Source organism: Alligator mississippiensis, chromosome 4 (assembly GCF_030867095.1).
Source record: "Alligator mississippiensis isolate rAllMis1 chromosome 4, rAllMis1, whole genome shotgun sequence".
Lineage (NCBI taxonomy): Eukaryota > Metazoa > Chordata > Crocodylia > Alligatoridae > Alligator > Alligator mississippiensis.
The window spans coordinates 120,208,475-120,224,046 of record NC_081827.1 but is presented as its reverse complement, the minus strand read 5'-3'; the positions used below and the strand labels follow the sequence as shown (position 1 = coordinate 120,224,046).

Genomic DNA, 15,572 nt, shown 5'->3' with positions numbered 1-15,572 from the left:
ATTGCCACTGCAAAGTACACTGAATAATACTTGTCAAGTATGCCATGAAAATGCACATAAAACGTATTAGCCTCAAAATACTCTAGCCCATGGATTGCTCTTGCCCTGTGCATCACCAGCCATTGGCACCTGGTCGTACTAAGTAGCATACTGGCTGCTGGTGTCTGTGTGGGGGTGTGTGTGTTCTGGGGGTGGAGGGTGTGATGTACTCTACAAGATATTTGTAAAGGTTGGGAATTTAGGGAAAGGTGCCCTATGTCATGTTCTTTATGTACTTGAAATTGCAGTTAATTCAGGCAAGTGCCATAGCCTCTGTTTTGCAGATCAGACTGGACATTTACAATAGTGTCTTCTGATCCTAAACTCTTAAATCATAGACACTCTCTTGTGGAGAAAATCAAGTCTTCTCCATCTTGATGCTCTTGCACCTGAGAGCACATGGTTGAACAGTGTGGTGCTCCATGTTTTAGATTTTTTAACCCTTTCTTCTCTGGCCTCCTGCATTTAAGAGCCTTTCCTCAAGCACGTAACGAGCATTTACACAAGCCTCACCTCATCATTGGAGGAACTACCACTACTGTGGTAGTTAGTGCAACATTTTATGGGTTGTTTATGCGACATCTCCTTTCCAAGGGGTAACTGGGAGATAGGCTCAACAACTCTGTCCCAGTTTTTGTCACCCCATACATATAATAAACGCAATAAAATGCAAAATATGACATGCATTTTAATTCCATAGCTAAAATATCTTCCCTTTGAAGGGTGATTTTGCTAAGCACTGCTTAACTGTCATTAAAGTTATCAATTTGTTTTCTTTTTCCTCCCTCAGGCCAAATTGAAATCCCACATCCAGAACCCTAGTGCACCTGAATTGGTTCATTTTCTGTTTACACCATTAAATATGGTAAGGTTTTATGATTTTTTGAATGTGTCCATCAGGCTTGCTTCATTTAAATGCTCTGGAACATTTAAAAATGTAATGAGATTAAAAATGGGTTAGCGGGGACAGAGCAAGGAAAAATTACTAGTGTAGTTCATTTTTGGATCAGGATCTATTTAGAAAATAAGCATGTTAAGAATATAAGGAATGCCATGTTGGGCCAGGCCATAGGTCCATGTAACTCAGTATCCAGTATCTCTTAGTATCAGAGACAGGCAGCTCAGAGGGAGAATATTTATGCAGGGCCTATCCAAGCTGATCTCTCCCCACCGTTCTTCAAAGCTTTCATCACTCAAAGACCTAGCAAGTAGGGCTGTGCGAAGCTTCGGTTGCTGATTCAATTCGGCGGGCTTTCGACCCAATTCGGTGGCCAAATTTCTGAATCCAAATTAAATCAAGAGACCCTTTAATCTCTCCAAATTGAATCGGAACCCTCCAAATTGATTTGGAAAGATTCAACTATTCAGACATAGACACAGCTTTAAATGTTTTTTCTAAATACCTCTGGGTAGCAGGTGGCTCATGAATGCTGAGTTGCTGGGGCAGATGAAGTGTCCCATAGGAGTGTGGAGGGTCCCCAGTGCATTCGGCAGCAGACCCAGAAGTTGACCAGAAGCACTTCTGGTCCACTTCCAGGTCCGCCAGGGGATGTGCTGCCCCCTACCTCTCGTGTGTCCCCAGCTCGCCAACTGATACCTCCTTGGTCTGGGGGCACCAGGGGTCCCCCTGTGGTCGATCACAGAGCCAGGGCAGTGAGGGGGTGCCCCCCCAGCGTAGTCCTCGGCAAACCTGGAAGTACTTCTGGTCCACTTCCAGGTTTGCTGCCGAGCACGTGGGGGACTGCCCCCACCTGTGCTCCTGTGGGATGCTCCATCTGCCCCAGCATCGCAGCATTCATGAGTCACACCTGGCACCTTGAGGTATGTAGAAAAACATTTAAAACCGTCTATGGCCAAATTGCTGATTCTCCAAATCAGCATTGAATCTTCAGATTCAGATTCAACCGAATCAACAAAATCAACGAATTGAATCACTATCCCCGATTCACACCTAATCCTAATAGAATACAGCCCATTTTGCACACCCCTACTAACAAGTCCTAATTTAGAAAATTCACCCCGAATTATCAATATATTAGTCTTTTATAGCAAGATGTTTTTAATTAACCCTAGTTTTAAAATGTATGTACAAATTCAAATTTTGCCTATACTTATGTTTTTCCTTAATAAGAAAAATGAGTACAAAGCTACTGCCTTCTATTTAAACACTCTGGAAAGAGATTTAAATACATATTCACCATAAGGAGATCCAGACAGTATTTTTATTAGTTAAATGCAATTTGATCACAGGAATATAAACCATCCCATGCCACATCTAAAATGGGGGGAAAAAACAAAACAAACAGCATTTGAAGAATTACGGGCAAAAGTGTGTTCACATGATGAGGGCAACGATAAGGTTGCCAGCAGCAACAGGTTACAGCTGATCCTCAGGACACCAGCTTCATTAGTATTCTATCAAATGCAGTAATGTTAGCACCTCACTGGTATTTTTAACGTGTGGCCTTCTAGAAGAAGAGTATACATTTTTTTAGGGTTTGGGGTTTTGTTTTGTTTTTTACTTTTTAAAGTAAGGGCATGTTCTTTTAAAAAGATGTCTGCTCCAGACCTACTCTCTAACACTTTTGTACAAAATCCCTGTAGTCTCAACCTTTCTTTAGGTTTCACTTAACATCTATTGAGCACGGGTATTTAAATCCATTGATTTTTTTTTTTTTTAAATTGAATAAATAGTACTTTAAAATTGTCTTGATGTAGGTGGTACAAGCAACTGGAGGTCCAGAACTTGCTGGTACAGTACTCAGCCCTCTCCTAACAAAGGATACCATAGATTTTTTGCGTTTTACTGTGAACAGTGAGGAAGGGCAATTGTGGATGTCATTGGGTGATGCATGGACCAAAGCCAGGTAAGAAAATCTCTTTGCATATTTTAGACATGATTTTTGACAATGTAATATCAGGTCACTAGAAATATCTCTGCACTCACCAGATTGTTCATGCTAAAGTAAACTCTGTGTAAGTAATGTAAATTTTGGCTCTCTTTGAGCCTGATCTAACTTCTTCAGAAATCAGTGTCAAGGCTTTCTTTGATTTCAGTGGACATCAGGCCAGCCTTTGAGGAGTTGGGAGGTGGTGTTTAGAAATGAAAGCAGTTCCAAGTGTGGCTTTTTATTTTGCCTGTGATATCAAAAGGGCAAACTTAACTACATAATCTTTCACCCACCATCTTTCCAAATGACCCTTTCCATTCCCTTCCCAATCTCCCCCTCCATTTCCATTGTCATTTGGTCATCAACCAGCTGGACTCAATTAACAGTCTATTTTAAGGGAAGTGCATTATTTAGTAACAAAATAATGACAACATTATTATAAAGAGAATTACAAACAGATTTCTACTTTAAACTTCCAAAATTATTTAAAGCCAGCAGGCTTACAACAATTATTGATGTCTCCAAAACGTCTTTTAAGAAAAAGATTTTTATTCAAGCAATGGTGTTTAATTTAACAACTGGATGATGTTAAGTGTATATGCATAAGGGAATCCACACTTTTAATGTAATGGATTCATCAATGTCTGCAGTTAGAACATAGCAAATATTTGCCCTCTTCATACATTATGCTTTTGGCTGTGTTTTTACACACACGCACACACAAAAGATGTCTGGGATTCTTATAGGCTTTGAAGGCTAATAACAGGACATCTGAAAAAAATTAAAATCAATAGTGTTTCTTAACCACGTGGTTCTTGGAGTTGGGTTACTTCAGATGATGATAATCTGCAGTGGCAGGAACATCTGTGACTAAGTCATCCTAGCCAAGTGTCCACCCTGCTCTTGAAAATTTCCAGGGATGGAGAGTTCGTCACTTCTGTAGGTAGCCTGTTCCAATGCTTGGCCACCCCCATGGTCAGAAAGTTCTTCCTAATCTCCAAACATCCCTATCTATTTCAGCCTTTCCAAATAAGTCATGCTTCCTCAGCTTCTATTCATTTTTCTCATTCTCTGCTGGACTCTTTCCAATCTGTCCATAACCTTCTTGAAGTGTGGGGCCCAAAACTGGACACAATACTCCAGGTGCTGAACAGAGTGGAAGAATTGCTTCCCTTGCCTGTGATACTTCTGTAAATACAACCCATCATGCTGTTGGCTTTTTGGAAACAAGAACACGCTGTTGGCTCATATTCAGCTTACGACCCATGGTAACCTCCAGGTCCTTGTCTACTGTACTATAACCTAGCAAATCATTCTCTAGTCTGCATTTGTGCATGCAGTTATTCTGTGCCAAGTGCAGGACTTTGCATTTGTCCTTGTTGAATTTCATCTGATTGATTTTTTTGGCCCATTCTTCCAGTTTATCCCTGTAATTCTGGATCCTAGCCCTACCTTCAAGAGTGTCTGCAACTCCAACAAATTTGATGTCATCTGCAAATTTGATAGGTATGCACTCAGTCTAATTGTCTAAATCATTAATGAAGATGTTAAATATTGGACCGAGGACAGATCCCTAGGGAACCAATTGATAACTCCATCCAACTAGACATTGAACTATTGATGTCTTGTTGAGCATAATGATCCAGTAAATTTTTGTATTCACCTTACTGTATTAATCTAACCTGCATTTCTTTAAAGTCAAGGGATATTGCATCTACTGTCTCCTACCCACACACCTACCTCCTCCCCACATGCACACACCCATCCAGGGAGCCTGAAACCTTTATTGGTGAAGAAAAATTGGGTTGATCAGCTTAGTTAGGCATGACTTGCTCTTGGTAAATCCGTGCTGTCTGTTCCTTATTACCTTGTTCTCCTCTAGGTGATGCCTACTGTGACATCCCCCTGCTGCTCTCCCCCTGACTTTTACCCAGACACTTTCAACATGTCTACCCCCATCACTTTGTACTGTATCCTAGAATACATATGTATTTCCTTTGTACATAGGGCAATACCACCTCTTTCCCCCCCTACCTGTCCTTCCTAAACAAGTTATTACTATTCATGACAGTACTCCAATCCTGTGAACTATCCTACTACATCTCCATAATCCCAATTACATACTTCTTATACTAGGACCTCCAGTTCTTTCTGTTTGCTCCCCATCTCTCTTATTAGAATAATAGAATCACAGAAAATGAGGATTGGAAGGGACCTCAGGAGGTCATCTAGTCCACCCCCTGCTCAAAGCAGGACCATCCCCAACTAGATCATCCCAGCCAAAGCTTTATCTAGTCATGCCTAAAAACCTCCAAGGATGCCATCACCTCCCTAGGCAACACATTCCAGTGCTTCACCACCCTCCTAGTGAGAGTTTTTTTCCTAATATCCAACCCAAACCTCCTTTGCTGCCCCTGGAGACCATTGTTCCTTGCTCTGTCATCTGCCACCACTGAGAACAGTCTAGCTCCATCCTCTTTGTAACAGCCTTCAGATGGTTAAAGGCTGCTATCAAATCCCCCCTTTTAGTATATGAACATTTCAGGCATGAAACTGTTTGTCCTGTTTTCTGAGAATGCTGATAAGGCTTCCCCTATTGCCTTCCCATATTAAGTTTTGGGTTTTTTTATCCATGAAATATATTAGGATTTGGTTCAGAGATGTCATACGTTTTGAATGTATTCATCCACCTACTCAGATGAAATCATAAACTAAGCCTCAACCTATTCTGTGCTTTCAAACAATACATTCAAGTATATTTTTTTATTTAAATCTGAAGTCCACAGAGGAAATGCTGAACAGCCATAGGCTTTTGTCACTTCAAAGATCCTTGTACTCCCTCTCATTCCTGAACTCAACCCTCATTAGGGTCAAAAATCTACAAGCCCATGCTTCCTTTGGCTCTTTTACTGAGACTGATAATTGATAATCTTCAGTTATTACTGACCTTGGCTGTGATCCAGCAGAGGCATCTGATTTTGTAGACTCATATGGGGAGTACCCTTTTGCAGTGTTAGAACCCTGTGTTGGAATTGAAGGCATGACCTAAAAATAAGAGGGATTTTTATTCTGTGTTGATTCCCCTGACCCATCCAATCCTCTCTGAAAAAATAATGGTTTATTCCAAAAAGTAGTATGCATCAGTCATTTGGAAGGTTTGAACCCTTAAAGTAATGGTGTGACTAACTACATGTTCTCTTGTTTTTCTGCTGGTGACATGGTTCTGTGCTGTGCAACTTAGCTATATTTTGTCATGAAACAACATGAAGATCATTAATAACCTAGGGATTGCTGAGCTTGGTTATAACTTAACATCAACATGTTGGTGCTTGAGTAAATGCTGGCTGCTTCTACACTGGTTTGATAGCATTTGTCACCTTGATTTGTTTTTAACAATACCCACAATAAGTAATGTTAAAAGAAACTATAAAGTGTATCCTGAGGTCTGTTTGTCCTTTGAGGAGGCAGTAATTCATGCTGCAGGGCAATGTTTTATGTACAGTATATAGGCCCAGCAGACCATGAAAAACTTCAGATACAGTGAGTTCGGATGATGAATACCAATGGATCTCTAAGGAATAACACAGTACTTTCAGAAATGCAGTCTGTGTTAGAAAATTCAGTTCAGCAAATTTAGTGATTACATTGACTCCTGTGAGGCTTTTTGTTCTTTTGTGTGACAAAAGCAATTCATCCTCTAGTCTAGCTTTCACCTTCATAGCTTTAGGCCCTTGTTATACCTTACGCTGTGAGCTGTGCAAATGTTGTTAGTGCTAGCCTGGAGTTTGGAGCAGTCTTAGTCTAGAAACCCTCTGTCCCCCACCTGCACAGCTGTGACTTGCCACTAGAGGTCTGGTGAGCAGGGACAGGACTAGGAGCTGTATGTGTGGCTGTGAGTTGCTAGAGGGCTATGGGCGGGTATGTGAAAGATCCTGGGATACTGGAGGACTTTAGCTTGGGCAGCATATCTGTGGGGAGTGGCCATGCCTTAATGAAACAAGCTGGGTAGTGCAGCTCTGAGATAATCCTTCCCTACAGTGGTGTAACTTTAAGCCACATAACAAGTGCTTAAAATCACTTTAAGGCGTTAACATGCAGACAATCCAGGGCTCAAGAGCTCTGGGAGCTGCCCCAAATTACTGTGTAACAAAGCTCTTAGATAAATAGTCAGTGCTTCCAGCCTTCATGTCTACTTTTTAAACCACATTTTACAGCCTGCTGCTGCTCTGAAGCCTGTCCATGCTAACCCAGCAGAGAGGGCTGGAATTCTAGGTATTCGGGGGAAATACTTAGCATTATTCACCCCTGAATAATTGTAACCTAGGCTGCTTTGTCACCCATCTTCTGCATTGCATAAGAAATGTGTATCTCTCTGAGCTGACCGGGCCAGGAGCAGCTTCTTTATATTCCAGAAAGAAGCACAGCAATCCTCAGTAAATAATGTTTTCTGTAACTGTCTGGCTCTTGATACATGACTCTGCCTTTTTTATAGAGTGGACTGGCCCAAAGATCATTTTATTCCACCTTATATTCCACGCTTCAGAAATGGTTGGGAGCCTCCTTTGCTGAGCTTTATGGGAGCTCCCAAGGAACAAGAACTGAATCAATTGGCTGAGTCTGTGGCAAATGTTGCAGAGCAGCAGCGCAAACAAGAAATGAAAAGATTGTCAACTGAGGTAGGTTAATTGTTTTGTAAGGTGGGGGATAAGGGGCCAAGAGTATAGCTTTCAAATGGGACCACCAAAGGTGATACTAGATTCTGCTGTCAGCCACACAAGTAAAAACTGGTTAGAACTCTATTGACATTATATGTGTTTCTCTAAGTACAAGTCTGGTTCATGCAAGAATAAAAAGAAAATAAAGGAACTCATTCTGCTCCCACTGAACTGAATTCATAGGGTACAGGTTTTCCATAGATTAAAATTGGAGAGTTGATTCTGGTCCCTGAGGATCCAGTTTTATCCTCTGCATACAACATGTTTTCAAAGACCATATATTATTAGATTGAATACATGTGTATAAAGTAAAATCTAGATCAATATTTTTATGCAATTTTGTAAAAGAGATTTTTTGAAATGCTTGGATTTATATGGCTTGTGTGACAAAAAGCAACTATAATGAGCTTTATTTATTGTTTCTCAATTCAATGCACCCCTTTATATCTCGAGATGCTTTCACCATATTTCAAAGCAGACACACAATACAGTTCAATTCAGTTCAAAGCAGAGAGACAGGAGGAGCCTGCTTGTGAAAGACAGGCCTGCTTATTTGCCTATTAGAGTCATTCTGGTTGAGCTAACTCTCAACATTTATCTCCTTCAGACTCCTAAAACACAGATGGTCACATGGAAAAGATTATCAAATCTGAGCTCTGCTGGATGCAGGCTGGAAATATATTCCAGATCACTGCACTTCAGGGGAAAATCCCCTATCCTCATACCTTTACTGAGTCTGCACACATACTTGTGGGGGGCACGTGCCTGCATGTTAATTAAAGCAGTTCTCAGGAGCTGCTCTAATTAAAACACCAACAGCATCTCGTGTATTCGGTGTCCCATATTTCAAAATGGTGGTGGGGACGCTGTAACTAAAGCTTGTTTGACAAACTTTACTTAAAGCGCTCCTGCCACCATTTAAAAATACATGGATACTGAATACAGAAGATGCTGCAGCATGCTGGACCACTTTCATTAGAACGCTTCAGCAGCCTCTTTTTTTTTTTAAATCAAAAGTCTCTTCCAACACGTTCTAATCAGAGTGTGTTGGAGCACGTGTAAAAGTACCCTTAGTATCTAAAATAGAGTTGATTGGGAGGTGTACGTTATTTCCTGTGAGAGGTTTTGAAGGAAATGACTTTTTTTTTCATAAAAAAGAAATAGATTTTTCAACTGGAAAAAAAAAATTGAACAATTTTTTTTTTTACTATATATTTTTTTTTTAAACCTATTATTTACATGGTAAAAACTTTCCGACTAGTTCTGGTTTAAGCCAAGGAGGGACTGTAGCCTGAATACCTCTTTTAATATCAGCTGTGACTGGGAGAAAGCTAACCATTGTATACAGCTCCTAACAGTATCATAGAAAGCTAGGGTTGAAAGAGACCTCAGGAAGTCATCTAGTCCAACCCCCTGTTCAAAGCGGGACCATCCCCAACTAGATCATCCCAGCTAAAGCTTTGTGTAGCCACATTTTGAAAACCTCCAAAAATGGAGCTTCCACCACCTCTCTGGATAACCTGTTCCAGTGTTTTACTACCCTCCTAGTGAGAAAATTCTTTCTAATATCTAACCAAACTTCCCTTGCTGCAACTTGAGACCATTGCTCCTTTTTCTGTCATCTGCCACCACTGAGAACAGTCTAGCTCCATCCTCTTTCGAACGCTCCTTCAGGTAGTTGAAGGTTGCTATTAAATCCCCTCTCAGTCTTCTCTTCTCTAGACTAAAAAAGCCCAGTTCCCTCAGTCTTTCCTCATAAATTATGTCCCCCAGCCACCAAACCATTTTTGTTGCCCTCCGCTAGACTGTCTCCAATTTGTCCACATCCTTTCTGTAGTGGGAGGCCCAAAACTGAACACAGTACTCCAGATGTGGCCTCACCAACGCTGAACAGAGGGTGACCTACTGGCAATACATCTACCAGTGCAGCCCAGTATGCTGTTAGCCTTCTTGGCAACAAGGGCACACTGCTGGCTCATATTTAGCTTATTGTCCCCGGTAACCCCCAAGGAATTTTCTACAGAGCTGCTGCCCAGCCAGTCAGTCCCCAGCCTGTACTGGTGCATGGGATTGTTTTGTCCTAAGTGCAGGACTTTGCGTTTTGTCCTTGTTGAACCTCGTGAGATTCCTTTTGGCCCTATCCTCCAATTTGTCTAAATCACTCTAAATCCAAGCCCTACCCTCCAGCATATCTACTACTCCCCCCAGCTTGTTCTCATCTGCAAACTTGCTGAGGGTGCACTTTATGCCACCTTCCAGGTTGTTGATGAAGACATTGAACAAAACCAACCCCTGGGGCACTCCTCTTGAGAAGTGCCAACTAGATATTGAGCCATTGATTGCTACTGTCTGAGCCCGATGCTCCAGCCAGTTTTCTATTCACCTTACAGTCCATTCATCCAGTCCATAATTCCTTAGCTTGCCTGTGAGAATATTGTGGGAGACCATATCAAAAGCCTTGCTAAAATCAAGTTATACACCATATCCACTGGTCTCCCCGTAACCAAAGAGCCAGTCATCTCAGCATGGAAGGCAACCAGGTTGATCAGGCATGACTTGCCCCTGGTGAATCCATCACCACCTCCTCCTCCAAGTGCTTATAAATGGATTCCTTGAGGATCTGCTCCAAGATTTTTCTAGGGGCTGAGGTGAGGCTGACTGGTCTGTAGTTCCCTGGATCCTTTCTTTTCTTTCTTAAATATGGGCACTATGTTTTCCCTTTTCCAATCAGCCAGGACCTCTCCTGATCCCCCTGAGTTTTCAAAGATGATGGCCAATGGCTCTGTAATCACATCAGCCAACTCCCTCAGTACCCTCGGGTGCATCCCATCCGGCCCCATGGACTTGTACATGTCCAGCTTTTCACAGTAGTCTCTAAACTGTTCTTTCAGCACTGAGGGCTGCTCACCTCCTCCGCAAACTGGGCTGTAGGTTAAAATCAATCCTTATGCTTCACTTGTCACCCTTAGGCCATCTGCAGAAGCCAGAATTATGTTCAGGGGGAAAAAAGTAAATACTACTATATTAGAAATAGAGTGATGGTGATGTTTCCCCCATTTACAAGTTAGCATATCCACAATTGTTTTAGCAAGAGAGTGTGTACATAAAAAGATTTGGGGGAAGATTTTCAAAACCAGAGCTAATGTAAAAGCACCCAGCTACCATCTGAACAACCTTCCTTTAGTTATCATCTTTTAACAATCTTTATTTGTAAGTTACTCCAATGGTGAATTTTTTTATGCTGAGGAAGTTTGGGATCATACAGGGAAAGGTGGTCTCCATTCTGAAGTGTATCCGGCTCCTGGTTCTTGATTGAGGCCTGTCCAGTTAGGTTTGGAAAGCTGATTGAAAAGGCTGTTTATGTTCACAGGGAGAGCAGAGAAAGAGATAGGGAGGAAGCAGTTTTCCTATCCATTGACATTTTTCAATTGTCAAAAAATGTTCCTGTTCTACACTAATATGAAACCAACTGGAATGATTTTTTTTGTAGAAAATAGAAATAGAGAGAGCCATTGTGGAATAGGCAATAGCTTAGTCACTGGGGCAGTCACCTGAAATGTGGGAGACTCAGGGAAAGGAGGTATCCTTAAGGTGAGGTATCCTGAGTGAAGAATTCCGAAGAAAATATCTTCATTCATTCATCTTCATATCCTGAAGGTGAGGTATCCTGAATGAAGACAATATCCTGAACGAAGAAATTATCCTTCATGTTGAATATTACTTGGCTTTTTGTCCCAATACTTAACAAGGCATCAAAGGACAAATATACTGACAAAGAAAGTTATTTTGTGTGGTTTTTTTTCCCTTAGTCATTGAGTGAAATTGCATGGGATACTGTCATTTGAAATCTAGTATTTAAAAAAACAAAAACCTAGTTTAAGTCCTATTGCTCTCTGTCTCCCTCACAATTTTTTTGTGCATTTTTAAATGACATTTTTATTTTCTCCTCTTTGAGATTGTGAATAAAACTTTTATCATCATTTTAGGCATTATTTGTAGTTACAGTAAGTAAAAAATATATATATTTCTGGTAGAAGTGACTTTTGTGTTGCAATGATTTGATTTTTAAGTCCCTTTAATATTATGACATTTTGATTGTTAATTGTGTGGCTAATTACCAAGAAAAACTAACCAAAGAGTTTGCACCTCTGAGACTCAGCACTCTTAGGTTCTATTCCTAATTCTGCCACTGATTTTTCTAAATGTCTTGGGAAAATCATTTAAATTAACTCTATTTTGACTTCCCCACTGGGACCGTAGGTACAATGACACCTATCTCAGAGGGGCTGTGAAATTTGATATTTTTGTGAAGTGCTATAAGTCCTTCAATGAAAGCTGCTATGTGAATGCAAAATGCTAATTGTCTGCATGAAAATGATGACGGTATAGAAGGTGATACCTGAATGTTGCCCTAATTACCAATTAGTTAGCATGCAAATGGGTTATACATGATAATAGCTAAAGAAAAAATCAGATGGAGGTTGATCAGGAAAACAGTTTTTTTTTTCTTTTGGTATGTCCTTCACATTCTCCTTTCGTCAATGCATTCAGTTTCTTTGTGTTGTATCATTTTCACCTAAGAGAGCCAATTAGTAATGAGATTTTGCCTGAGCTCTTTTTTTTTTACATGAAATCTCAGCAACATTTGCTGACACCATAATCTAGAAACAGGCAGGTACCAGCACAGTAAACCCCAGACCTCTTCCCCTTTGGATTCCATCTTCCCGCAGGGCATCCTTTTCAGAAAAAAATATGACCCAGCATGAAATAATGATATGCCTGTTGCTACCATGGCTACAGTTCCTAACCCCCACTAGAAGGGATTGATCTGATGTCTAGTGGAGGGCAACACAGATTTGAATTCAAGAAAAAAATTCTCACCCCTGAGTTTTAAGATTGTTACATGCAGGGGCTGCACGTGCAGTCTGTTCAGCAATAATTATATCAAAATATAATGGAAATGGGGGGTGGGGAGGAGAAACCACTGACTGAAGCTCAAGAGAGCCGATGCAATACAAATACATTTATGCGTAAAGTACAGTGGATTACCGTTTCTAGGTTATCTGCTGCTTATATGCTTTAAGGTATAGGGTGCTCAATACCAAGTTAGGTTTAAGAACATTGTTTTTTTAGCACCTTATGTATGCTATATAATTGGTTTCTGATTTGCCTTCACAACCCTTTCTGCCCTCAAGATAGGAAGGTATCATTTAGTATGCCTGCACTCTCTCCTGGGACTGCCACAAACAAATCAGCTCCTGCTTGGCTCTCTCCAAACTCAAGATGTTTGAGGTGTGCCCCCCCACCCCCTGCACTGCTGCTTTCCTGCTTTTCAGAGTCAGATACTGAAGGAAGGCTGGAAGCTTCCCAGTGCTTCCTCATTGCCTTATTTCTGGGGTTAGAATGTGCAGAGCAGAAGCAACTGGACAGGACTTTGTCAGCAGAAACATCACAAGTGGACACACATGTTATCAGCGTAGACATACCTGTTATTGTTGTGTCACAGTTAAGGAAGGCTTAGGCATAGGTTAGGTAAATGATTTCCCCTAGGTTGCATACCAAATAAGAATTGGAACAGTGCTTACGTTGTTGGTAGCTTCTGGCCCACAAGTTGCTAGACTCTACCAGTCCTTCAATATCATATGGTAGTCCTTTATGTTCTGCTGATAGTGGGAGGAAAGGAGGCATAGGATGAGTAGCTTTTAGAAGTTTGTATGTAATAATTCTAGGTAACACACCTATTATTGTGATATATGAGTTCCCAATAAATTGTATTTTACTAAGCACGCCTCCTCTTCTATCCTTGTGCTTACTGAATATTACCTTACCCCTTGCCTCTCCTGATTCTGGTACTACTCGGTGTCAAAGTGGGAGAATGGGAAGAATGAGGCTGTCAGAATAATGTTTACACTTTCAAAGTAAGGGATTAATGTTCCTGAGTATCCAAATACATAGAATTTGCATTAGATAATTGTAAGTATAGGTGATCTGATTTAGAGTGTCCACATCCAGAACAAAACCTTAAACCATTTTCCCTACTGAAGCTTTTTAAAGGTATTTGCTCACTGTTGATTATAAAAGTCTGATGCTACAGAGAAATTTGAAGCAATGGCACGAACCTTGATCTAGTGAATTACTGAATTGTCTTACTAAAAATTACCAGCTTCCATATTGCTATGGCAGGATGAGTAAGAATCGAATTTCTTCATCCTTATTTTTCTCATCTTTGTTCATGATTTAAAATGCATGGGCAATTAATGTTTTGTGTCAAAACAACAAACACCTGAGGACCCTATGTGTGATGCTGGTGAGGACCCTGTGCGTCAGAGGACGTTGCTGTAATAAATGAAATACCTACTGTTATCTGTGTAACATTTATCCTGTTTTTTGTTTCTTTGTTTTGTTTTCCAGCATCCCAGTGTGCCAGACTATCCTCCATCTGATGGGTATGCATTCAGTAACACAGTTTACAAAAGAGGGCCTCTGCTGGACCAGGGGGCAGCTGTGGCTGCCTTTAAGCAAACTGTTAGCCGACATGTAGATAGGTAACACTGAATGGGCATTATGTTTAGAGCTGTGGATAACTGTCCCAACTTAATTGCTTTTGAGGTGGAGGTGGCGTTGTTTACTGTTACTTCTAAGTTCACGGTACTTAATCATTTCCACAAGGAGACAATCCTTGTATTTGCTTTTGCTTTTGTTTAGAGCATCTCTCTCAAAGCTCCTTCAGCTTACTCTCTGTGCTCATGAGAAGTTCTCATAAGTGAGTGCTTCTGTTTAAAAAAGAAAAAAAGAAACAAAATAAACCAAACAATTACGTATATACAATGTTGAGAGCACAGAATTTTTCAACTTGGACTCAAAGTACATTTTTTTTACTATTACATTTTGTTTGAACAGTCTAGCTCCATCCTCTTTTGAACCCCCCTTTCAGGTAGTTGAAGGCTCCTGTTCCATTTTTGTTTTGTTTCCAAAATTAAACTGTTATTTATTCTTTTTGAAAATACAAAAAATTACAAGCCTATTTTATATTCCTTTGTCATTATTTTAAATGTTTGTTTGGGACTTTTTGTCTAGTTTTTCAGTTTAATTTCCTTTGCCTTTTTGGTTCTGATTTTTTTTTCTCAATCATAGCACTGATGTTTCAGAATAACAATCAGTCACATCTGTTCCCTGTTCCTCATGTTGGATTGCACATACTGGTCTGAAATTGTTACAAGCAGTTATTCCACACAGTGTGAAGAGGGCTTTTTGCCCGCACTGTTCCCATCCCCTTTGCTTTGTCCCAGACCGCAGCCGATTTGAGAAGAATCAGTACCTTGAGATCAATCGGGCTCTCTGATTAGGCCTTGCACTTCTCCATGAGAACAGGCTAAATTGTGAATGTAAATCAATACAGCTATATTATAACTACCCAATGAGGAAAATCTTATTCCAGCTTAGATGTGTTTAGTTTGTCTTTTAAGAAGGTATTTAGGCTGAGTTTCTAGCACAAAAGTAAGATTGCTCATTTGTGTGGGATTACGTTGGTAGAGCTATATCAATATAATTGGTAAAACTTTGGCATATAGATGAGGCTTCACAAATGAACAAATATCCTATTTTAAAAGTGAGGTAGACAAGTTTATTACTTGTGAACATTCATTGTAATTGTTTCATCTCTCCTATCTCACAGAAAGGAACTAAAATGACTTGATGTTATCCCTTAATGAAATGTAGTAAATTATTGCAATTTAGCATTCACTTACAGGATAGAAAAAACAGATGAAATGTTTAGAGTGGATTCAGCTGAATCTCAGTAAGTCCCCTGTGCCCCTCCTCCCACCCCTCTACCCCCATCCTCTATATCTTCTACTATAGTATAATGCTCCATCCGTTCACAACACACATGTCAAAAAGAGCTTTTTCCAATGTGCTCTGGAGCATA

General features: G+C 40.4%; 1 protein-coding gene across 7 annotated transcripts in view; it reads left to right on the top strand.

The window, feature by feature from the left end:
* EPS8 (epidermal growth factor receptor pathway substrate 8) overlaps positions 1-15,572 on the top strand; it is a 195,370-nt gene that overhangs the window by 152,403 nt on the left and 27,395 nt on the right. For 6 of the 7 annotated variants that reach the window (XM_059726544.1, XM_059726541.1, XM_059726542.1 and 3 more), the window contains 4 exons: positions 830-904; positions 2,758-2,906; positions 7,423-7,606; positions 14,057-14,190. In XM_059726544.1, coding sequence (XP_059582527.1) covers positions 830-904; positions 2,758-2,906; positions 7,423-7,606; positions 14,057-14,190 — 542 coding nt within the window. The remainder of the gene's footprint in view (positions 1-829; positions 905-2,757; positions 2,907-7,422; positions 7,607-14,056; positions 14,191-15,572) is intronic. The other variant, XM_019489522.2, reaches the window with a different exon arrangement.